The sequence below is a fragment of the Rhipicephalus sanguineus genome, chromosome 5 (assembly GCF_013339695.2).
Source record: "Rhipicephalus sanguineus isolate Rsan-2018 chromosome 5, BIME_Rsan_1.4, whole genome shotgun sequence".
NCBI lineage: Eukaryota > Metazoa > Arthropoda > Arachnida > Ixodida > Ixodidae > Rhipicephalus > Rhipicephalus sanguineus.
In genome coordinates this window covers 110,121,465-110,146,751 of record NC_051180.1, presented here as the reverse complement: position 1 = coordinate 110,146,751, position 25,287 = coordinate 110,121,465, and the positions used below count along the sequence as shown (strand labels likewise).

Genomic DNA, 25,287 nt, shown 5'->3' with positions numbered 1-25,287 from the left:
TCATTTCCAAATGGCATTGAGTTTGATATTCAAATGTACTCGAAAGTTCTTGCATGCCGAGTTCTATGTCGATAGAATTTTCAAGTGTCCTTGTGCCCCTGTATCGAATGGCCATGATAAGGTCGTCCTACTATCCCAAGTTTATCATAACTGAGAGTAGAGCATTTGTTATTCATACACATGCACATAAAAAAGGGGGTCTAAATGCACATTTTAACTCTATTGAAATTTGAAATTGCTGCATTCAGGTGCAGCAATTTGAAATTTCAAAGGGGGTCCGAGTTGGAGTCCTCCTTAATCAGCGAAGAGGGGTTCCAAGTCGACCCCACAAGTCAGACCTGTTGTGTCGTTGAATGTGCTGGATTATGGCCATGCTGGTTTTTATAGTAATGGCCCACGGTATACTGGGAATCGGAGACAGCTGGTTGTGAGTAGCACATTGTTGCTTCGTATTAATTTTTTCATCCATTGTGAAGCTTGTGTTCTTTCAGACTCTTCCAACAGCCAGAGGTTGGCTATGCTTGGCTTCATTCTCTGTTGTCTTCATTAAGTTGTGCCTGACAAAGAAATGAGCCCTTTATCCATTCCCATTTGTATTTCGTAGGCAAATATAGTATCTTTAGATTTACTGAGACTTTCTGTTGACACTTGCCACCTTTGATTTCTTGTCCACAATGTAGTCTATTTGAAACATGTTGAGAAGCATATTTCTGCATATTGCAATAACCACTGCTGAAAATTCCTAACGAAAAATGGCTCGGTGTCTACTGCGCTACATTTAAAGACTCGTTCCTTTGTCAGCGCATTTCGTGGTGTTCACCAAGGAAGACTGAATGACTTGGCCTACAATACTAATTTTATTTACTGCAAAAAGCAGACGTCTTCACATAAAAAAAAATTATGGAACTTCATTATATATACTGTGATAGTTAAGGTATGTATACCACCAGGCATGCGTGACGCACACAAGCATGACTTGGTTACGAGGCCTTCGCCTACAATACTAAGTTTATTTCGCTGAATGCGGAAACTGTCTCTACATAAAAATAAGAAACATGGTTACATGCTGTAGTAGTTTAGGTACATGTCGCTCGTGTGAGTGGAAGAATTCCCAATTAGAACAGCGCGAGAGATTGCCCTGCATGAAAAATTTGTCTTAATTACCTCTGCGTACGTATGCCTTTAAGTTCACGTTGGAAACATGACTTGGAAGTTGAATATGTAAATTTCATTCACTTTGCCCACTGAAAGACATTCGCAAGTGCTGTAATCGTTACGTGCTAGATAGGTCAACGTAATTCGTGTGGATTGATACACAACTTTGAAATCGAATTAAAGTAGATCTGTAGCTGATCTACCCGCACGTATACCTTTGAAGCATCGCCGTTTGGTTTGGTTCGTACGCAATGTATAGGTCGCCAATCATGATGGTGTCATAATTCATTAGCGGAAATCCACCGCCATCACGTGTTTAAATGGCGTCAGACACGAGGGTTCGTCTTGGAGTCGCTGTTCAACAGGGTTTCCTGGCGAGTAGGACGTCTGTCAGGTCGAAGTACTGCGGTGCGCTGTTCGCGCCAACTTTTAGCAGCAGCGTCAACTGTAAGCAACAATAATTGCCTGTTTCAGTTTACCTGCCGAACGCGGACATGTGACAATAAAAAAACAATGCCGCTGCTATTAAAGGGACGCTAAATTGAAACAATAAAACAGTTTAGACAGATAAATTATTCTTTCAGAACTCTATCGTCATTAATTTCGCTATCAGAATAATTATTAGAAGATGGAAGATCAAATTCTCCTTTTTGAACTATGCGCCGAAACTTCAGCACGCAGACGTCAGTGTGACGTCACAAATTTCGAAGCCTTGCGTATTTTGGCCACATTGGTTCAATGAAGTTTTCCGAAACTTTCTATGCTAAAACTTTGGGTCCCTCAGAACACAATGTAAGCTATGTTTACCGATAAACGATTACGTAGGCCCTAGCAGACGCCGTCAAAATCTATGACGTCACGGCGAGCTGATACGGGAACGTCAAGGTGGCCTCACCACCTATATTTTCTTCCTAAATACGAAGCATTTCTTAGCGAACTTCTGACTTCTGAGTCGGATACTACTTAAGAAGACAGGAGAGGCCCCGCCCAGACGACCGAAGCGCGGCAACCGATCGCCTCCGCGACTGAAGCAATTAATAGTCCCGCTCATACCACGGCCGGTCTAGAGGCGCGCGCTCGCGAGCGCGCGCCTCCAGACCGGCCGTGCTCATACACGCGCCGATGTTCTCCGAAGGCGGAGCCAGCGGCCGTCCCGCTCATGACGTCAGTCCCAAGTGCGCGCCCATTGGTGCAGGCTTGTGTTCATCCGCCTTTGAGGAGGAAATGCCGCTGCCTTCTAAAGTTGTGTTCGACTATTGGCCTCGAGATCTTGGAGTGGCGCCCTCTCGCGTGTGACGTCAGAGCGGGGGCTCCGGTCTCAACCGCGCTGCAGCAGCCGCTGCTCCTGTATGCGGATCGTCTGCTTCAAGCGGGAACTTTGTCGAACGAACAGCCTCGGGACGGTCAACTAACGCCTGCAACGAATGTTTTAGAGTGTAATCTTGAACTTGTTTTAGTTGCGGCCCAATCGACAGGGCCAAGAAATCCCCCGGATGGCCGACGAGTGCGCCGATGCCACCGGCCGCATTGGTGGTTAGAAAGTGAAACTATGTGTGAGTGTTCTCGCTCGTTATCTTGTTTCCGCCGTACGATACTGATTAGTTTGGGTGGTGCTTTCGATATTTCAGTAAGCGTGCCCTTCTTCAGCATCTACAAATATGTAGATAAAGCTTGCGAAAGGTAGCGGTGCCTAATCGAGGGTGAGGCAGTGTACGACGCAGGCCACGTTGTTGAATGCGCGGTCGAGGCCGTCAACGGAGATCGCATCACCGCCGCTGCTTTCGTCCTGCAAACAAGTGCGCAAGTGCCGCCTTGTTGCACACCCCCCTGCCGATGCCCATGATCGCAGTTTGTCCCGTAATGTTGGTTCAGTGAGAACGATATTACGGCGTAGTTCCTATTAAAGGGGTCATGAAGCAACCCTTGGGCTGATTGAAAAAACACAACCTGCGGAAAGCTGACACGGCTATGAACTGCTCTGCCAAATATTACAGTCGTGCGCGCCGCGTAATGGCCACAAGCGGAGCGCGAAGTTGCCGTTTCCCCAGGCACCCTCTTTTCAAACAGAGGCCGGTTCTCACTCTCGTCGGTGGGCGGGGCGTCTGTCCGCTGTACGTAGCAAGAGACATAGCATGCTTATTGGCCGATAGCCGACGTAAATCGAGAGCGGCGTTCGGATCAGATGCGCTTCTTGCCGCGGGGTGCCACCACTTGCCGGCGCCGCACTCCTCAGTACACGGTAGCCGCACTCGCGCAAGCGAATCACAGCGGGAGAGCGATCGCGTTTCATGACGCGCGCTGGCGTAACTTCTTTCCCCCATGCCATCCCTCCCTGTCTAGCTTCCAGTGCGCTCGCCGGCACGAGAAAAGAGAGAAAGCGCTGGGAGCGTGCGCCAAACCCCCGTAACTCCGCTGATTCTTGACAGATTCGAGAAATTTTTGCGGCAATCGATTCGGGAGGCAGTACACTCCGATACTGAGGCCATTAGATCATTACTTGGAAAAGTGGTTCATGACCCCTTTAATACCGCACAGGGCCGTCGCATGGGTATTAGAATATAACAAATAGTTAATCGCTGATTATACCACGCACAGGGCCACAGAGATTAACGTGGCAAAGGCAACATGGGTCCAGTTTCACGCCACGCAGCCTAACGAAAAGCTTAAAGAACTCCGCTTTTAAAAAAGCGTCTGCACTTCCTCAGGTGAAAACTTTTAGAGAATGTGCACTAAACAGTGGCAACAGGTTTCGCTTATGAATTTATGATAAGCAGTCCGCTAGGCGCGCGCTTGCCTTCATAAGTAAAATACGTATGTACACCATTCAAATACAGCCGTAGTCTCAGATATCCTGCGCCGCTCAGCTGAGCTCACGAGGCGCGCTTTCCTGCGAGGCGATTCGGAAGCCGCGTCGTCGGCTCTTTGTCTAGGGGCCTTCGCGGCAGGTTGAGGGACGGCACCACACCTGGTGTAAGTCGCCTATGCTACAGCCTGCGTGCAATAAACGCCTTAAGTATAGGCTGGGCGCTTAAACACGGTCACAAGCTTACCTAAGAGTGGCGCGTACGGTGGGTATCAGAAGTCACTGTCCGCGAAGTGCTTGCTGCACACAGTCGATGAAGGCGTGGGGCGCTAAAGCTTCCCATTCTGAGCTTGCGATGCACTTCTTCTTCAGCTTTGGGTCCTTAGGGTAGTTGTGAAAGCTAACGCCTTTTTTACGAGCGGACGAAGTAAACTGAGGCACAGAGCAGTACTTCACCATTGCGCAGCACTCGCCGCGGTGACAAGCGGCCGCAGTTCTAAAGAACAAATAGTTGTAGTTCTAAATGAACGTTAAAAGCAGTCCCATGGTTGTTCGAACAGCGTCAGTAGCCACCATACGCAAGATAACCAATTGAACTGCTTTTTTGTTGAGATTTACCACAACGGTGGATTCAACACGGCGCCGGGCCTACGTAGCAGACGAAAGCGCGCGAATCCCCGCTCTGACGTCATACAGGCGCCGATGTTCTCCGAATGCGGAGCCAGCGGCCGTCCCGCTCATGACGTCAGTCCCAAGTGCGCGCCCATTGGTGCAGGCTTGTGTTCATCCGCCTTTGAGGCTGCCTTCTAAAGTTGTATTCGACTATAGCTGCCTACGACTTTGTGCTCTCGTAGCCCAGGCCCGTAGCCAGGGGGGGGGGGGGGCGAAATTTTGGTGAAGTAGGTGTTTTTACCAAAAATAATTAATGAAAATAGGTGTTTTTCTCAAATAGTCATGGTTTTCAGCCAGTGGACCCCTCCTCCCCCCCCCAAAAAAAAAAAATTCCTGGCTACGGGCCTGTCGCAGCCGTTTCACTAATGGGATGTATACCGAAATTGGTGTTGCATGACATGACAATTGGTATGGCATGACTGTATGACGAACATAAATGACAGGTCATATAACATGAAAATCTTGGCATGCATGTCATGAACGGCATGATTTACATGCCATGATCTTGGTGCTCTTGCGGCTGTTTCGTTAATCTGATATATACCAAAACTGGCATTGCGGGACGTGGCTGTGTGACGAACATAAATGACAGGTGGCAGCATGAAAATCGTGACATGTACGGCATGACTTACATGCCACGCACATGGGGCGCTCGCGGCCGTTTCGCTAGTTTGATATATACCAAAATTGGCATTGTGGGACGTGACTGTATGACGAACATAAATTACAGGTGGCAGCATGAAAATCATGACATGCATGTGATGTGCGGCATGACTAACATGCCTCTTAATGCTGGGTCATTCCACGCCAACTGTCCCAGCCGGGGCGCCCGACAAAATTCAATTTCTATGAAAAAATCTGAGAAAATTACGCACATATAGATATTAGTTCTACAGTATTTTCCCAAAATATTTTGAGTGGCAAAAACTTTTCGGGCACGTGAGCGCAATTTGAACTTCTCGATATGGTGGAAAACCAGGTACGAAAGAAAAATTCACTGTAAATGGACCGTTTCACGCATTCATTCGAAACTTGCTTTTTTGTGTTTTTAGAGCATCGCAATTTTATTATAGGACAGTTGCTTAGAGTTTATATTTTTCACTCCTTGGCGCGTAGGTAAAATTGAGTAAATTGCAGCGTTTTCGGGAATTTTTTTACAAAAGACGATTGTAGACTAAATACATCAATTATTTTTGTAGAACTCTCCATAAAATTTACTATCTATTAAATTTTTTGTTTTGCCTGTGTGCGGCGCACAGACTATAAAATAAAATCCTGAACTTGGAAAAAACGCTACATTGGCCTATGTTCAGACGTCTGTAGCACCATAAGGTGGTCCAAAAAAAAAAAGCAGAAAAACGCACAGGATAGAGAATCTCCTTACGCACAGGATAGAGACTTTCCTTACTCTAAGACAACTTAAAAACACGGTTTACACTTCGGTATTAGAGAATGATAAACGAAGTGACCGGAATAAAGTTTTTAGGGGTCGAACGCTTGCTGCTACTCTTTATGTTCAACTCAAACCAAGCTTTTGTGTTGAATTAGATTTGTGCCAGAATTGTAGCGCTACGGCAAGTGGCATATCGGATATTACGTTTTCTCTGATAACGCGCTGTTCTTCCGCGATCCCTTCAGGTGTGCGTGTCAACGGTCCGGGGTTCTACCGTACCTAATTTTCTTATTCAGTGAGCCGCTTTTGTTCGAAGTCCTCAAAACTGACTACGCCTCAGGTGAAGTATTTTGTTGCTTTGGAAAGTAATGTTACCACCCTTTTTGCCTATTTATTTTCCAAAGTCCGTGTTCTCCCAAATCTTGTGCTACAAAAAGGGGCAAACTATCCCATTGTGCCGGCTACTAATCTGAAGGAGCTCAGATGCCGACAATGGAGAAGCCCTTGCTATGACTCGTTCTTTTGGAGATCGCCGTGTAGCATTGCACGGAATTGGTTTTCACGCGTTTCTATTTACCAAGAATCTGTTCGAGTCATGGCAATGCAACTTATTCTTTTCCAGGAGTGTCATTTACCAAATGACTGCTTTTCTTTACTGTTCTGCAGTACCTAAGGAATTCCCGTACGAAGTGTAAAAACGGACAGTCGCGTTGGAACAGGCATACAATTCACAGCACAGCGCGTCCATCCTTGAACAATATTTAAATTTGACAAGAACGCTTTACCTCATGCGTGTATTGCTTCACTTGAACAAAACTGTATTTGACCGAGTAATAACAACTCGCAACCAGCCCCCATGCTTGGCGCCATTTTTCTTGCCAGCGGAAAATAACATGTCGGCGTCAATCATTGATGAGCACAGCATTTTCGCAGCATTGTACATCTCGCGTGACATAAGTTCGCGTCATTATAAAAAAAAAAAACGCGTGTGCGCAGGCTTAAGTGCACTTTAAAAAATATTTACTTGCGCAGAGCGTTTCCAGAATTCTACTTCGATCATTCTTTATTTCGCAAGGATGGTAATTCTTCCTAGTTGACTATTCATGATCGCCAAAGAACTGTACATAAACGTATACAAGTGGTGCTTGTATGTCCTCTTATGGTCCGTCAGTTGTTTATGCGCTGTTAATTTGTTGTATATGCGCTGCATTAATTCAATGATCACTTCTTTCTCCTGAATATCTATTAGGCAAATATTTCCTCGTATAAAACTGCGGCCATAGGTTCTGGCAGTATCGGCATGACGTGTTAAGCTTACGACTGGGGACTGATGAACTACTCAAGAATACTTTTCACGCAATACTTTCGCGGGCGCTCCAATTTTGCCGCCTCTTACAGTGACCTGACTGTGGTCATACTAGGTGGCGCTAGTGACTGCGTGGCATTAGAGTTACTGTGTATGATACCATCTGTCTTCCAAACGCCGCTAGCAACCGTGCGTTGCGGAAAAGCTGACGCTCGGTCCAATTTTTCTATTTCTTGACGCCGCCGCTGCAGCGAACTGAATTAACACTTGTCATCGACAGCCAGTGTTTATCGCCGGTCTTCGACACGCCAGACAGGTTAATCAGCGACACGGTAAGCATGTCGCCTGCAAAAACGGAATGCAACTTCACCGCATAGCTGTGGTTGCTAACCGGACTTATGCGCAACTCTACTACCTAAAGGTAGCACATACAGTAACTCTACGTGGCATGGACGTACGTAGGATTATTCTCATTGTTCCCTAGCGTGGCGATATAGTTATCGACGTAGCTGTAACACTATATTAACAGGGCAATTGTAAGTAGACCACGGGAAATCCTAAAAAAAAGAGTGAGAGAAACAGAGACGATAAATTCAGCGGAAACGGTATAGGGGGAAAAGTGCTTGGAGATTTACAAAGACTGCAAATAAGGAATCGGGAAGAGCAGTCTTGATAGACTAATGGCACTGTCTCGCGGGAATGAGCTGGCGGCCTTTTTTAAAAAAGAAAAAAAAAAACGTACAGAAGCGCATATTCGCAACAGAATGAGGCGCGGCCAAGCGTCAGAGACCATTCAGCACATTTTTAAGGAATGCTGGTTAGCATTCCTTAAGGATCATATGGGACGGAAACGCAGCCAAAAAAGGAAACGTGTTAGGTGTGGTAATGAAATTAAGAAATTTGTCATCATAAAATGTAATAAGCTCGCGCAGGGCAGGGTAAATTGCAAATCATTGGGAGAGGCATTCGTCCTGCACTGGACATGAAACAGGCTGATGATGACGACGATCAAGGACCCTGAGGCCAGAACTGAGAAAAGTGCTCCATCTGAAAGCGCTGGTGTTCAAAGCCGGCGGAAGCGTCAACAGGTCAATGTTCAAAACAATGCAATCAGACGATTAAAGTATGGTGAAAAAAGAAAAACATCGGGGCAAGATGTCGCCGGTGCCGTTACAGACCTAGGCGACATTTAAAGTTCGATGTCAAATAAATGTTTTAATAAAGAAAAGCAATATAATGTATATATCAATAGGCGAAATGCGAAACTACAATTGATATGTTTTTAGTAGTAAAGACAAACTAGACCGAGGAGGCTGTAGATACGTACGTGATTATTAGGCGCCACTATTCAGGCTAGAAGGCACCGTAGTCGCTACCCCCTTTCAAAATGGTCGTTATGAAAGCCACCGTAGTCGGTACACCCTTTCAAAATGATCATAATCGTCGAATGAGCACGTAATCCCCCAATGATTAACATTTTTAGGTATAAGCATTTTCAAAGCAGAATATATTCCGAACTTGCTACTTAGTGGCGGAAACGTTCAGGGAGAAGCAATGAATTCGGTAGCAACAAATTGGAATGCTGTGTAAAGTAAGGCTAGCAGCTAACTGCTTTAGGATCCGATTTGGCGTAACTCTACATGACGCTAAGGGATGCATTAGTGAGCGAAGCGGTTTTCGTGCTGTCTGTCGCTTCAACGCAAAGTAAGGGGCGAGAGCACAGCATGTACAGTACTCACGGATCGAAACGAGACAATTTAGGGCTAAGTAATGCAATACTTTCGTTTCCACCGTCTTCAGTTCGGCCCATATCGGCGTACTGTTAACTCGAACGGGTAGATCAGAGCCAACATTATCTTTAAAGACAAGATTCGTCGCGACATGACGTGGTCATCTCGAGCAATTCCGAATACCAGTCGTTATACTAAAACATTTGATGTCGCGTTTGAATCCGTGAGTACTGTACAGTTGTGTATGAACCGTCTGCTTAGCTCTGCCGAGATAGCGCGCGCGACCGCACCCGTTTGATCAGAATTCGCAGTTCCTGCCCGAGCGACGCAGCCCACCCTTCATGCTCCTTCGCCCGACGGAGCCGGTCGGCGCGTTTCACCTCTGCATGAGCTGCGCCCGTCGGCAGCCTTCGCAAGCCTTCACTCGCACATGGAAGATACGACGAGCTGGGCGGTGTTATCAATTTCAACTTTATATTGAACATGATGGCGACGGCGGCAACGCGCCTCGAGTGTTCACATAATTGCTATCGCAATAAAAAGTCTTGTATAGATAGCTGTAATGGCGATACGCCCAGGAGAGAGAATACGGCCTCAAAGGACTTCAACAGCACAGTGCTGTAGTGGCGACACTCATAATGATGTGCGCCGCAGCTAAATGTCAACACGTCGGCGTAGGCCGGCCGGCTCGCTTACCTGCACCCGAATGGGACGGGTGATGGTTATGCTGTACGGTGTCCAGTGCGAGTAGTGGCGGGTCAGCGCGCTGCTCTTGATCACGTTCCGGTCGAGCACCGAGAGTCGCACGTGCAGCTCGGAAGAGCCGCCCGCGCCTTCGCGGAAGGGACCCTTGCGGAACCGGAAGCGTAAGCACACCGAGGCCTCCGTGTCGTTATCCGGCACGGCCAGAACTCGGTCCAGACTCACTGCCGCTGATTCGTTCGGACTCACGGTCGTGGTCAGATAGCCACCTCCTGCAGTTATTGGCGTTAAGCATCAGCGTTAGAACAATCATCAGTTCAAAAGGGTACGTATCAGTCCTGAGGAACAGAAGAGCTTATTTGAATCGCAACTGTGTGAGGCACGAAAGGAAGTGAAAACTAGAAGTGGATACGTGATTGATTGATTGATTGATTGATTGATTGATTGATTGATTGATTGATTGATTGATTGATTGATTGATTGATTGATTGATTGACGTCGATAGCATCTAATGATCCAACAGAAACAGTAGGGTCATTGAGAGGCGCCATATAGTAGAAAGCACCGGTAGCAAAAAATGCAGACCAGATGATCGTAAACTAAAATTGGACTATCTATCTAAGGCTTGATGCAGTGAACATTTTAATTATCCTTTCTTATTCACTTTTGAAAAATATTCTGCGTTGCCTGCACTGCATGGCGTAGCCAGAGGGGGTGTTCAAGCCCTCCCCCTCCCCCAAATTTTCAGTTTTGCATAAGTGTATATACACGCACATATACAAACACACGCATCATCATATATAAAGGGTGGTTGATGACCCTCCCCCTCCCCCCCCCCCCCCCTTTCTCGAAAAAAGTATATGGCTACGCCCCTGGTTGCCGGCCCTATCCTGTTCGTTTCTTTTGCTGACGAACGTGACTTAGAAACTGTTCTTATGGAATATGGGAGCATAAATAGTAACTGACGCCTCTGTGTAACGCATATATAACGCATTGATCACATAAGTTCCTGAAAGCGTTTAAAACCTTTGATGCCTTGGGCTAACACATGCACGAGATCTTGTTGAACGGCTACCTCTACGTAAGATCGTGTTTTAAGTTCGTCGGCACGGATCGAGTGGCGCTGACAAACATGACCAGGAATGCAGGTTATGCGTTCATGTATTCTGAACCTTTCGTATCTAAAACTAGGAAAGAATGGAACCAGCTGTACGCCTCCATGGTCACCACTGGGTACGCCGCGATGTTCAAGAACACGTTGTGTAATCACCTGCACAAATAATAAGCTAATCTTTGCTTTCCTTTTCTTTTATAGTGCGTAGCTGGTGTGCAACGCTTCAACTAAGCGTTGTCAGTTTATGCTGTAGTTCATTTTTTTCTCTGCAGTTTTCAACGTCTCCTCTGTGATTCCTGAATGACCCTGAAAGAGTGTGCATGAAATTAAGCAAGTGAAAATAGGTGGACGTAGGACCATCAGTCACCACTACCCACGAAGTGCGAGTACTGCAAATTTAGGCTCCCACCAGCTGTAAAAGATACTCTTTTCTTTCATTTTCGCTCCTATTTTCTTCGTTACAAAATGTAGTTTATCGCAACTCGACCTTCACGTACAACTATACCGTTTGACAAGGCTGGCTTCACGACAATGAGAGTGCATATGCGGGCAAGCCCGCTTTAATTATTCCTTCGCTTTTTACGTAGTTACACGCTTATGTACACGCGGAGCATGGTCGCAAATTTTATAAGGCATTTTCTCCGTCTACATGTTCATTCTTTTTGCTATATCCATTATACTATGTTTATTCCACGCAATGCGGCGGATCTGCATTCCGCAGTAGACGCCAGACGTATGCCGCGGAGATCACGGTATTTTATAATCGCGTCGCACTAGAAATGGTTGCCCGAGGTGTCGTGGTCCTCTGAGATGCAGCACAGTGAACTATTATCCGAGCCAAAACGGGGGACAAGTTGTGCTGATGTAAAGTAGGGCATGCAAATTATCATATACATCTACAATCAAGAAGAAATATACACCAGAACACTAATTAATTTTGAAAAAAAAAGTGTATAGTTTGCGTATTTGGTCCCATAATAATAGCAGTGGTTGTTGGCGCACTGCCTATTCTAAGCTGTTTTCTAGTATTGCTACTCTTGGTTCCAGGAGGGTAGGGGTGGAGGGAGGCGTGAGAAACCAGCCCCCTACCCCGAATTCTTTCAATTTCGCATGTATATATATATATATACACCCGCACATACAAACGCCCCTGAAAATAATTTCTGGCTACGCCCCTCGTTGGCTACTGCTCTTGGCTATCCGCTCTTACATAACGACTTTATGAATTTATGCGTGTGTACTATTCCTCTGCCACTATGCGGCAGTTCCCCCATATGAAAAGTTGCCTCTTTTTATTCATACATGTGATTTACAAACGCGACCAGCTTACCGCCTATTAGGCGACGCACTTGGAAACTTCCGTATGGCTCCTCCTTGATGGGACAGTCGAGGCTAGGCTCGTGGAAGTTGCAGTAGAAGATGGTGCCCGTCGGTAGTGCCACCTGGGGGCCAGCCGACGTCTCTGACTCTGAATTTGAAGTTGAAGACGCTGGCTAATTAGTACACAAAAACCCGTAGGAATGATGCCATGAGAATGATTGTCAGTATGTGGATCTGTCTGATTTTACTTGAGACATTCTTGCGGCTTTATTTCGCGCAAAATTTCGCGCAAAATTTCGAAATAATCCCACTTTTATAAAAAAAAAAGAGGGCAGTAAAACTCTTACCTACGTACATTACGCACACACATGATCGCCCCGAATTCTGGCGTTTGAAGCGCAATATATTCTTGAAGATTATTAATTTGCAAAAGACACAGTGTCGTTCGAGGCCAGAGGTACGAAGATTAGGTGAATCCTCGTATTCTATATAACCATGATTTCCATGACTGCATCTCCCATGGAAGTAATGTCCTGAATTCCGAACTCCACTGATTTTTGTAGTACTATGCAAAACATTCATCGCGAAATTTCAGTGCGCGCAAAAGGCAAGGACACAGTTTAGGACAAAGTGTGAGTACTCAGTGGCAAGGAATCTGCATTCTTGTATTCCGCATGAGGTTTCTCTCTGTTTCTTTTTGTTTGTTTGTTTTTCTGTATTTTTTGTATTTTTTTATAATTCATGGCTTATTTCGCGCATGCCCAGTGATGACTGCTGGTGCTTATATGTTCGGTACTTTCTAAAAATAAACAGTTGAGAGTTAAGCGCTCGTTTGTCCCCTACACTGTGTCCTTGTCTTTTGTACGCGCTCAAATTTCGCGATGAATATGGACCAACTGCCCAACTTTCAGTTCTATGCAAAAACATGCCTCTCGCGATAACGTCCTCGCGGTGGCGTCAAACAGGAGACACCGAATCGAAGGCCGTCACTGCATTGAATGGTCTGACGTGAAAGTAAGCTGTACTTACTGCATAAAGAGCTGAATGCCGACTCGTTGCGCCCTCCGGAGAAGATGCTGCTGCTGCTGTTGCCCACACACCTGGTTCCGGGTTCGCATCTCGAGCACGGCTCTCCCGGAAGGTACACGCGGCTGTTCAAGTAGTTGCCGCTGCGGGACGCGACCATCGGTCATTACAGGAAAACATGAAATAAACCATGTTATCATCACTATCTTAATCATCATCATCATTCTCAGCCTGCTTTAGTCCACTGCAGGACGAAGGTGTCTCCCATTGACCTTCTGTTTACTACCCTATCCTGTGCGAGCTGATTCCATTTTATCCCTGAGAATATTTTAATTTCGTCACTCCACCGAACTCTGCCTACACTCCAAGAACTGTGACTCTCTTTTCATACATGTGAGAGTCATATTTGTAGCACTCCCTTTAGAGAGGCACGTTGACCCTCTTTAGGAGAGTCGTGGAACGCACGACTTTCCGAAAGAGAGTCAACTTACCTCTCTAAAGGGAGTGCTACGCATGTGACTCTCACATGTATAAAAAGAGAGTCAAAGGACACCTTTTTTCTTAGAGTGTACCTCGGTTGCGTTTCCCGCCCCTTGGTAGCCATTATGTTGCTCTTACTGTCCACCGGTTGTCTGTCCTACGCAATATTTGGCCAGCCTGGGTCCATTTCTTTTGCTTCATGTCAACTAGGACATCTGCAACCCCTGTGCGTTCCCTGACCCCATTATGCCGTCCTGCAATCGCTCAATCTTATTCAAGTATACGATCACTGCGTACTGCCTGTTCTAGCATATGGAGTTGAAACGTGGAGGATAACGAAGCAACTTGAGAAAGAGTTGAGGACTACGCAGCGAACGAACACAATGTCATGTAATACGCCAAAAGAAAAATACGAACAAAAACTAAGATACACACCAAACTGACGGGCGCCTGCGGTGTCATGTGCGTGTGTGTTTTTCGGTTATTAAATGTTACATTTCCACACACTCAACCGTGATAATTTGTTAGCAATGAGCCAAACCAAGTTATTAAATGTTACATTTCCACACACTCAACCGTGATATTTTGTTAGCAATGAGCCAAACCAAGTTGCATGTAATTCGGTGGTGTATTACTATACTTTTACCGACCCGTTCCTACTTTTTAGACGTAACACTCTATAGCAGCGAAAAAATTGCGACGCTGAGAATGAGAACTCTCCTAAGCATAAATACTTCTTCGTGGCAGTATCCTCTGTCAATTTATTTTACAAGCAGAAATCGTACGTGGTGTCTGCCGGCTCTGAAAGCACATACATTTTTGGTGCTGTTAGCGGCATTAGACACCTAAGGTGTCCTAAAGCTCTGGTCTGACTCGATGATCAGATTACTTCTGCAGCTAACAGCATATGATACACTCTGAACAAATCCACACTATTTTCGCTGCAGCAATCTCAGGACTTTAGCATCGTTCTTAAAAACATTTAATTGCCATAGGCTCGCTCTTAAACTTCATTCTCATTCTCTTCATAACAAGATTCTCCCGCCAAAATTAGTTTACTAAATTATTTGAAAAAAAAAAAACGGTTCACCAGTTTTCCGATAATGTCTAGCGCGCATTCTTTCACATGTCCGTGAGCGTTGCTGGCGTATAAGTTTGGCGCCACTTCAACCACAGCGTCTAAGTCATTATAAAACTCGTAAAACAAGTTTTGCTAGCCAGCAGTAATAAACACTCTGACTCGCTTATTATCTTGCTGTATAGTGCAGCTTGAGGTAAGCTATACGTCTATGAGCTTATAGTGCAGAATATAGGCCAAAGACATAGATACACGAAACGTATAAGCGCTAGCTTCGAACTATACGTTTAATGCCAGGTGATTTGAATATATGCAGTAAAACAGAAAGAAGGAACAGCCACACCTAATCACCTGATCATGCCGACAGCATGTACAATGTCACATATATGCCCTTTGCCCGCGATCAGGAGCCGAGTACGAACTTGAAAACGTTGCAGTTCATAATTTCAGGTCGCAGTTCTTATGTTAAGGGCTGCTGTGTGTGTGCCCCTCGTGTGTCGAGGTATGTGTGTAAAGCAGCAAAGGCGATATTGTATCAAGTATCTCTGCTGCACGCGTGGAAGAGCACGTTCTCACTTAGCAAGGTGCAATAAAGCTGCTTGCGTTCGCGCGCGCTACATCAATACAGAATTTGACGAGTCGAGGCAGAGCACTCACGCCGGGCCGTAGTTACACACGTATGACTGCACGAACCAGCGTCCCCTTGTGAACAGCGAATAGCCGCAGCCGATGGCCCATGTCTTGGCCCACACCATCTAGGTAGAAGCACACGGTAAACATTTAAATTACGGTACTTTGCGATGATATTAGGGTAAGTTAGCGTTATGTATAAAAATTTGCACAAGCGGACAGTTAACCTTGAAGCATAACTAAAAAAAAAAAGAAACGAACCCACAGAATTTAAAAGTGGGCGACGACTAAGGAGGTTTTAACCTCCTTGGCGACGACGTCAAAGATCTAAGTTTCTCGTCATGGTGAAGATATCGCGAACGGCTCGTTAAAAGATCTTTCGGCCGCTCTGGCCTTCAGCCTCACTGGCCACGCTCTCATGTCGGGTACTTCTATGTAGAGTGCCAGGAATTTTACTTCTTTGACTAACCTTGTATGCATCCACCATTACTAAAGAAAGTTGGCCGTAAACTGTAGGACGGATGCCGCGGTAGAGAATCGTTTAATGCACCGCATGTTTACTGCGGGAAATGCGAGTTCTGCTTCTATGTGCGGCAAGTGTGAACTCTTTTCGTTGTTTATTTTGACTGAACCTTGCATGTTGTTGATTTCTCCTATGTTTTTTTATTTATTGCATGCCTACTTGGTATGCAGGGTACGTGTTTCTTTTTTCAAGAAAATAGAGTTCTTGTTTTTTAATTAAAAAGCTAGGCTGAATAAATCAGGCTATTGTCGGTTAGAATTTCGTCTAATGTTGACTGAACAATGGTAAACGTTGGCTGGGTGTTGGCTATTGTCAGCTACGGTTCGCTATCTGACCTTCCGTAGTAGCTTAGCGGTTATGGTGTTGTGCTACAGCACAAAGGTACGGGTTCGATTCCAGGCTGCGCTAGCCGCGTATCGATGAAGGTGAAACGCATAAAAAACAACCCTGTACTTGGGCTTGTAAACACGTTTAAGGAAACCCAGGTGGTCGAAGTTAATCCGGAGCTCCCATTATGGTGCACTTCATAAAGATATTGTGGTTTTTTTTGCGCGCGAAACTCCGGAATTTAATCTTATTGGGCTATTCGCAGTCGTAACAGCCACATTATCTTCATTTGTTCTCAATACATTTATTGGTTTGTCCAGCTAATTTTACTTTTATTTACTTTTCGATTACTCTCGAGCCCAGTCACTACCTGTCGGGGCGTGGCAAAAGCCATGGCCTGCGCAGCTATCGCGGGTTTGAAGATGAGCAGCTGGCGACAAAGTCACGACAAGCAAACACTGGCGTCAGTCATGCGATAGGAATATGCTTAGCTCTATATCAGCCCTCGGTCACTGCAGTTGCCGCAGCAAAACGTCTGACAAGAACAAGCGTTGCAAAATTCTGGTCTATTACGAGCTCGAATAACAAAATGATCAGCTTATCGTGGCAAGATAAGAATGAAACAGCTCGAAGAGCGCAATGTCCACTTTGTCGCAACTGCATACGATACTCTTTCGAAAGGCATTCGAAAAAGAAAAGATAAAACCATTGTATACGTTGTCGCAGACAAGACACCAAACTATAGGCGCATTAATGAGCAGGCGACGTGCCTGGCTGAAGGTGCCGTAGTACAGCCGGTAGATGTAGGGCGAGATGGCGGCCGGAGGGAACTGCTTGACGCCGTTGTACCAGTAGGCGATGGTCGATCGCCAATAGACTGGCGGGGCCGCCTGGGAGCGGATCTTGTAGTTGCAGATATTCTGACCCACTGTGAAACTCTCTGGCGGTGCGGGACAAGAATGAGAATTGTTGTAAAAGAAAATAAGGATGTACTATTGCGAGAAAGTGTTTAAACGCGTAAAGAGTGGCTGAATTGTGTTTTTCTTTTATTTTGCCAACGAAAAGCTTGAGTAGGTAAAGCTAAAGGCAACAAATTTGCCTCATAAAAGCAGCAGCGTCCAATAAGGCAACCGCATGTAATGAAGGACAGTGAAGCAAATGTATTCGATGTGTAATTACACGTTGTATAGTAAGCAGCAAAAATAGATGAACAAATATAGGATTTGAGACTCATTACACAATTTTTCATATGCACTTTCGGCGCCTCGTCTGTAGTAGCGGCGCCATCACGCGAGATTCGATGTGTGTTAGATAATACTATCCCGTAGTTTAAGTATGGCTCATAATAACGGAATAACACTCGCGCAAAAACTAAAGTGAGAAGAAAGTGCTCTGCAGGAAATTTCACTGCCTAAAAATTGACTCACTCCAAGCGATTGTTCAGGAATTAAAGGGACAGTCAACGGCTCAGAACACGAACTGAGATCACCCCACTAATGGAAAGGTTGTCTATTGTATTGGATAAAACGAACCCTGTTTTTCTCATTAAACGAGGATTTATATTTTTATTTCTTCAATTAATTCGCGAAAAATGGATTTTGAAAATGGCTTTTGGCGCCCCGCGCGGCAATAGAGCGAAGACGCATATGATTCCGATCACGTGACCTTTTACTGGTGCACGCGGTTAATGGTTTTTATATCAGTGTTGAAATGCAGTGCGCCTTTTTTTATAATCTTTTCTAACTTAAAATGTGCAGATATCTCTTCGCTTGTACTGAACAGAACTACGGCGCCGTCTTCGCTTGACGTATGATCCGATGGTCATGAGCGGCTGTGTGAAAGTTGTTAGCTGAGGACGTAGCGGCACTTGCCGACGAGTTGAAGAAATACCAGGAGCGCCTGACTGGCGAGGGGTAAAGTGACTTCACGTGATGACGAGCGCTCGGAAAGCTTATTCTACTTTTTTTTTATATTCAAGAATTGTTGAAAATGCCAAAACGAAGGTGGTTAACCACAGTTGCACTCACTCCTATGAAAGCAGAACGTTGAGCGTAACAAACAGTTTGTGAGGAGGGCTATCGGCATCGCTATTGCTCTCAGCTTTGCTGGAGGAGGGACTCTTAACTTTTTTAGTGGTTACAAAATATCAACGCGCTTTTGTAATCAACCGACGCAGGTTTAACCACTACCGAGGGGGAGCTTTTCGTCGCGCCGTAAAAAACTAGGTCGAGAAAAATCGTTTGTTGGTCCCTTTAACAATTTGAAAACACACGCGCACATGTTGCTGAATTAAAAGAATCGTTAAAAGACCTCTGACCAGATCCCCCTGTAAATTTTGATTAACATTGTGAGCTGTAAGTCGCTGTCTATTGGGGAATTTTATTTAAAGTTGGTAGTTTGTTGGACAAATAAGGATAAATTACACGCTGCTGTTACCTTGCATGCAGGAGGTGAGCTTCGCTGTTAAATAAAACGAACACTCTCTCCTTTCGTCGCGGCTATAGTGTCCACAAGCGCTACATACTCCCAATTGCCGGAGGCGAAGGAGCGCGTCATGTTCTCGCGGCGAACCACCCCCCTCCCCTCCTTTTTTATTGCAATAGAAACAATATGGACACTCCAAGCGAACTTCCGGCGTCGCCGTCGCCGTGAGGTCCCGATAATGTCCAAGGGCAATCACATCGCCCTGCGCGTCGTAGGTTCCGTGCGCGAGTGAAAGCGCGCGAAGGCAGCCGATCATAGTGGCTCAAGTGGAAAGGAAACGCGCCGGCCGTCTTCCATCGTGCGAAAGGCCCATGGGGGGTGCCGAATGGGGGGCTGCATGTTTTTGGCAGGAACTGCGTACTTTGAGCGGTCGCGCGCGCCCTACCTTGACAGGGATCAGTAAATGACTCATACCTTCGTACGTGTTGTATCCTCACCGCTCAGAGTGCGTTGAAGCGATATACAACACGAAAGTCGCTTTGCTCGCTGCAGCCGGCGCGTTTCCTTACGCCAGCGTTTCGTTGAGTTAAGCCAGGTCGGATGCTGAAAGAGTTAGCTGCTAGCCCTACGTCGTACAACATTATAATTTGTTTCTGTTGCATTCATTGGTTCGCCTTTGTGGAGGAACTGTGACTTTTTCTTCTCTTTCTGCTTTAGTTCGCGGCGCATGCATTGCGGACTGTGCATTAGATGAAGGATCGAATTCACGGGTCGCGGTCAGTGACATTACGAGGAATTCCCGTTACCTAGAAATGGGCTTGTTACATATGCTCGTCCTTTTCAAGCGCGCCTACATCGAGAGGGAGGACGCGAGGTCTCCTGCTTTAACTTTCAAACCTCTTTCGCACCAGATGGGCTTGTCAATATTTTGTAGACACGATCGCCACTGAAGAATCTGCGCGCCCTTTAATTTGCACTGCCCATATATGGTGAGGAGCACCCCCAAAGGCTGATAAATAGTTCAGTAAAAGGCCGCTGCAGTCAAGACTGTCGCTCGTGTTGTACGAGCCAGTTCTACTAGCCAGCTGTTCTACTAGCCAATGCACGAGGACAGCTCACCGACGCGTCTGCAGTCTGCGCAGTCCGGTTTGATGGCGCACATGCTGGCCAACTTCTGTGCCACGGCCGCCAGCTCGTCGTTCCACTCCTGGAAGACACGTACAAAAAAAACAACGGCAAAATTTCGCGAGGTGAACTACCGTAGTGTGCGAAAAATTTAATGGATTGCAGGCAGACCCGTTGCAGTGCACATCTATTTTACTACGTTGCTATAGGATCGGACAGCCACTATTAGCCGACATTTCCAGCATTACTTAGCATATGCCCAAGGTTAGCCAGCTGTTGGCCAACGTTATCGAGTGCTAGTCAATATTAGCCGGCGGTGGCAGCATGCCAGTGAATCCGGAAGGTTTCATACAAATTATATACTTTTTTTCAAAATTAATTAATGTTGTGTGTATTTTATATCGATTGCAGTTTTACTGGATAGATTGTAGATCCTACTTTGCATAACCAGATACTTCGTTTTCCAAGCTAGAACTCGATAAACGTTTTCTTTACACCAACAGAGAAATTGACCTAAATGCTCCCGCAATCCTTGTTCACTTACTGTAAAATGCTTTCTCATTGAAAGAATGCTAACCATATAGTTTTCTGCTAACATTGTCATACACAAAATTTTGTCTCTGTGCTTGTTCAGCTTTTAAGGAAGCACTGGTTAGTGAAACGATTTGTCTTATCTAATTTTCGTGCTTTGCAGCTCCAGACGTTCGTGTGACTTTATAAACAGTCTTTACGTTTTAGTCGGTAACCAGATTGAAGAAATTTTTATCAGAATAGCGGTTGAGGGAGAGTTTGTATAATGGATCCTCACCTCCCCGATGCTAGCTGTTGCCTGTAAAGTTTTATTTTTTTTTTTCGCTTTATGCATTAATGTTCAGTGGCGGGGTTTCGGATTAGCCGTTCAAACAGGACATTTATTTATTTATTTATTTATTTATTTATTTATTTATTTATTTATTTATTTGCTTACTTCCAGGGCTGTTAGAATTACACCGTGGAGTATGCTGTTACATAAAATAATTGAACAAAAAGCAGTCTGTGTAGTTAATTAACACAAATTAAGCTCTTAATTACACACTCTTAGGTACAACGTGCACGGATCTTGCATTTGTCGTTATTAGTGACAACGTTAACGGGACGTCGGACGTCGGTTTGACTCAGGATGTGATGTACGACGCAAAACTGAGTTAAAGAAGGTATTAGGAATGACAAGTGCGTCTTACTGACGGTAGGCATGCGAGAGTTCGCTTGATGTTTGCCAGTAAAAGCACGCACTTTTTTTCTCCAATGAACTCAGTTGCAAGTTCCGCGCCATGTGTGTCCCTTCTCACTTTGTCATGTGTTGGTAGCGCTGTTTTCTAACGTAGAAAACCACCAACTCTCCCGCCCGATCTACCAGTCTTCTAAAGAAGGCCTTTGCGTCGCCTAATGGAATACTAATTTTGTGACGATAACCAATGCGATGGAATATGTGCTGATGACTGAGGGTGTACATATAGTTATTCATTAGAAAGCAGTGGTGATGTAGCTTGTGAAACAGTGTTAAGCAATATAAATTATCTGTGAGTGCAAGTGGAGCTTTCATGACCGAGATTCTCGCCGTCCTGTCATAATTGGACAATATCAAAAACATAGTTGCACTGAACAAGTTCAATTCAGATTTAGATTTATAGTTTTACTATCCTGACCACCACAATAAAATGCGCTCCGAGTATTTTTATGACTGGTAGCGCACACAGGCTCGAACTGCTGTATCCCAGCGTCAATCTCACCAGGTACATCATGTTCGCAGCGGCAGGTAACCCGCCGGCGGCCTCGGCTCCTGAGGCGAGGCGGTTGCGGAATGCATTGTGCTCGTCTACGATGAGCTGCCGGTCAGCCTCGGAGACGCCCTCGTGCAGAGGATGGCACGACTTCGGGGGCCGCACGCACTGCGTGTGTCTACGGCTGTAGCGCCGGTACAGGTCCGGGCAGGCCGCTGCATCGACGTCACTGTCAAAGTGACGTTGAAACGCGCGTGGGATGAGATCCGTATATTCAATCACATAACGCAACCACGAATATAATGCGGAACTCAGAAAAATGACGTGTCTCACAGGAGTCTTGCTGAAGACAAATACGCTTATCGGAAAGTTGGCTCCAGCAGCATACCGTTGTTTAAGAACCGATGATCCCTACAAGAATTGATGTCCATGTGTTCCCTAGTCCTATTTGGCTAAAATAAGGATGTGGTGATTCTATGAGCGTTAGGTTGTAAAGTTCTGCACTGCTGTGGCTGCAGTGCTGTGGGAGTACGATACGAACTGCAGTGTTACAGAAATACTTGCAGAACGGTTAGCATGCGCGCTCCCTTGCCTCATGTTGGTGATAATGATTGCACGTGCCACTGCATATTGAGAAATACGGACAGCGTGCAGCCGTGAGTGCGCAAAGGTGAAGCGTGCTGCAATTGTCAATGCCGCCCTTTTCTTTTCACCACACTTCTAGAAGCCAGAGGCCTTGTACGTGCGGCTCACATAGGGGAAACTACACGGCAACAAAGGCAAGCGTAATACGCTAAATGATGGATGATCACGAGGAGAAACAGCAGACGGAGGGATGCTAATCGTTATAAATATTTCGTTTTGAAATGTGGTGCCTACGATTGGAGTACAGTTTAAGCAACGACTAATCGCAGTCATCGTCACTTCATGGTGGTAACCGAGCACTTCGTTGAAGAGAAAACACTTACATAACTCCATAGTAAACACCACTCTTTCTTTTTGTTCAAGAGCAAAAGTGATATTTAATATTCGTTTATGCGCTCACATATCCCATTTATCGTGGACAGCGAAACCGCCTTGTGTTCTTTTAAGGCAACGCCAAGCGTTCTTAATAAGAAGAACAACTTTATTAATGCATATGGATAGTCCTGGTGCATATAAGCGTTCTTATAAGTCTAAAGTCCGCCCGCCTGAACTGCGATCTGGCATGCCCGCGTCTCCCAAGGACCTCTGAAAACTGTAGCAAGTCGTTAAACAACAAACCGGTTATTGTCTGGTTCTGCAAAGACGAAGTTCGACTATTTAAATGTAGCAAGCAACGCCCATGCAAAACACTTTTTTGCCCACGATGCTGAGACTCCCGCATTTTCTGTTTGGCTCACCATCGGCTTCACCATATTCCTGGGTTTGCATTGTTTCACTGGTGATCACATTCGCATAACGAGTTCGGCCGATTATAACAATATTGTGGACGCACCACAAATACTGTGTAGTAAACATTTTGGAATTGACAAAAGCAGTGCTTTTGAATGTACAGCAGATGTAGCCTAGATATCATAATAAGTTTAGCTTAAATAACGTAGCAGGTACCGTTTGTATAACTCGAACATCGTTATTAGAATACACCAGGGGTCTCAACACTAGGCCCGCGGGCCGCATGCGGCGCGTGGCTCTACAAGGAAAAAGAAATGTTTGTGACTTTGCTAAATTGCTAAATTATTTACTCGCCTGTCGTGTTTAGTAATGCTTTGTTCGGGTAAGCTACAGAGACGGAACTGGTCTCAAGCATCTTTCTTTTTTTTTTTCGTGAGGCACCCCGTTTTGTGACCATGTGTTGGAGCATAACCGTGGAAGAAAATATCTATATTTCAGAACCGGCGTCCCGATTTGAGTCATTCTGCAGATCAGTATCGATATGTTTCTCGCATCCTGACGCGAAATGTCCTTCACAAATCATCCATTTATGAGATATAGGAATGGGCGTTCTCTCAAATGGCAGCGTTAGGTGACATTTTGTTCAACATCCCCTCTCCCTTCCTTCAACCTTGTTCAGTGTCCCGGGCCTTGCGGCACCAAATTTCGTGACTGCGGCCCGCAAGCTGAGGTGAGTTTGAGACCCCCGGAATAGACGATGGCGTGCTCCCCGCTATATATACTGCTATTGTCGAAGTGTTGGTTGCTTTGCTTTCTGGGTACGAGTTCGCTTAATCAAAAGTTCCATTCTTCAATTTCGATGATTCACATTACCGATTCTAATTTTCTTATGACGATTTCACATGAAAGTTATCCAACATCAAACCAACCGAAGCCTAGTACCAGTCTGCATCAGTCTGGCACATAGCCTGATACATGGCTTATTGGTACATGGCGTATTGGTGCAGTCTGGTACATGACTTATTGACAAGTGAAGCTGTTTGCATTTTGTACATCGTAATCGGGAGCGCGTCTGAGTGTTGCGTACCCGTCGGAACCAGGCAGTAATAGGGAGACCAGGCCAGCCACATTTGCCGCGTCCGCCGCCAGAGAGAAGGTTGACGCAACGCAGAACCACACTGCAGCCCAGGCAGCCACTGGACACCGCGGCCTAGCCGAAGGAGCGTCACCTCGGTGCCTGCGATAAGTGCATAGTAGAGTTGTATGCGAACCGGAATCCACCTTTTACATTTTCCTGTACTCCTCTCTGTTGTTTTGGTAGGGGGCAGAGTTTTGCGGGGTGATCCGGGACAACCGGAGTCGCCAGAACAAAAGCCTCAGAGATCGAAAGACGTGGGGAGATCCTTACCACAGCGTTAATTTCGCGACTTTCCCGAAGGACGCATGCGCCGTGGCACTGTGAGAAAGACACATTGTGGTCATTACACCGTCCCGAGAAAGGTTTAGACCGTGAATCGGTCTGTATGTGGTAAAAGAGCTTTACACCCTCGGTGGGGAGGCTTTGTTGACTAGGTAACACCCTATACGTTTAAGACAGTGGTTCTCAAATGGGGGTCCGTGTACCCCAGGGGGGTACGCCAAGCCATTTTAGGTGGTCCGCAAAAACCCATCCTCAAAAAAAAAAAGAAAAAAAAAAAGCGTTTTTGGAGGCGCACTATGTCCCGTGACAACAGCCCCTTCTGATTTTTAATATGCTTCGCCGCATAACATTATTGCATAGCGGCGGAGCTGACTTATGTTCCCCTTCTCTGTGAGATGGTTTTAAAGCTTTTGGTGCAATTTTCTACGACATATGCACGTCAGAATACTTTGCTAGGCTTGCTTATTTGAAGCGCAAACGTAGCTAGAAACAAATTGAATGTTGCTGCCGACCGCACAACTTAGTGACAAGCTGTTGAGATCGAATTGGCGTGGCACTTTAGTTTGACCACTCTTTGCACGTGTTAATTTATGCCCCCCCCCCCCCCCCTTTCACTTCTACAGGTCCACAAGGGGTCCTCGAAACATCCATGGCTGAGAATCACGGGTTGAAGGGCTTAAGTATAATTCGCACGAAAGCGTAATATACCTACAGCGTAATGAGAAACGCCGTAGTTGAAAGCTGTGCGTTAATCCCTATAATCAGTTTCGCACCACAATATTTTAGGTGCGCGAGAGCGACAGCGATAAATATTAAAATTATTTGATGAAGTTTGTGTGCCTGTATGTCACGGCCGTAATCGCGTTTTCGTTTTCTAGCTGATTTCATCGCCCGAATTTTCCTTTAGCATCATCATGTTTACTCG

At 45.7% G+C, this 25,287-nt stretch overlaps 1 protein-coding gene and 1 long non-coding RNA gene across 2 annotated transcripts; both read right to left on the bottom strand.

The window, feature by feature from the left end:
- Positions 1-1,513: 1,513 nt before the first annotated feature.
- Positions 1,514-12,552, bottom strand: LOC119394902 (uncharacterized). Its single transcript, XM_037662204.1, has 4 exons — positions 12,543-12,552; positions 12,206-12,343; positions 9,756-10,033; positions 1,514-1,600 (listed from the first exon to the last, which is right to left on the bottom strand). Exons 1-4 carry the CDS (start codon positions 12,550-12,552, stop codon positions 1,514-1,516), a joined length of 513 nt encoding a protein of 170 aa, XP_037518132.1.
- A 7,256-nt stretch (positions 12,553-19,808) lies between these two features.
- LOC119394134 (uncharacterized) lies at positions 19,809-24,228 on the bottom strand. Its single transcript, XR_005184059.1, has 3 exons — positions 24,030-24,228; positions 21,578-21,797; positions 19,809-19,890 (listed from the first exon to the last, which is right to left on the bottom strand). It is a non-coding gene; the product is annotated as an uncharacterized LOC119394134 (long non-coding RNA).
- Between the last annotated feature and the right edge of the window lie 1,059 nt (positions 24,229-25,287).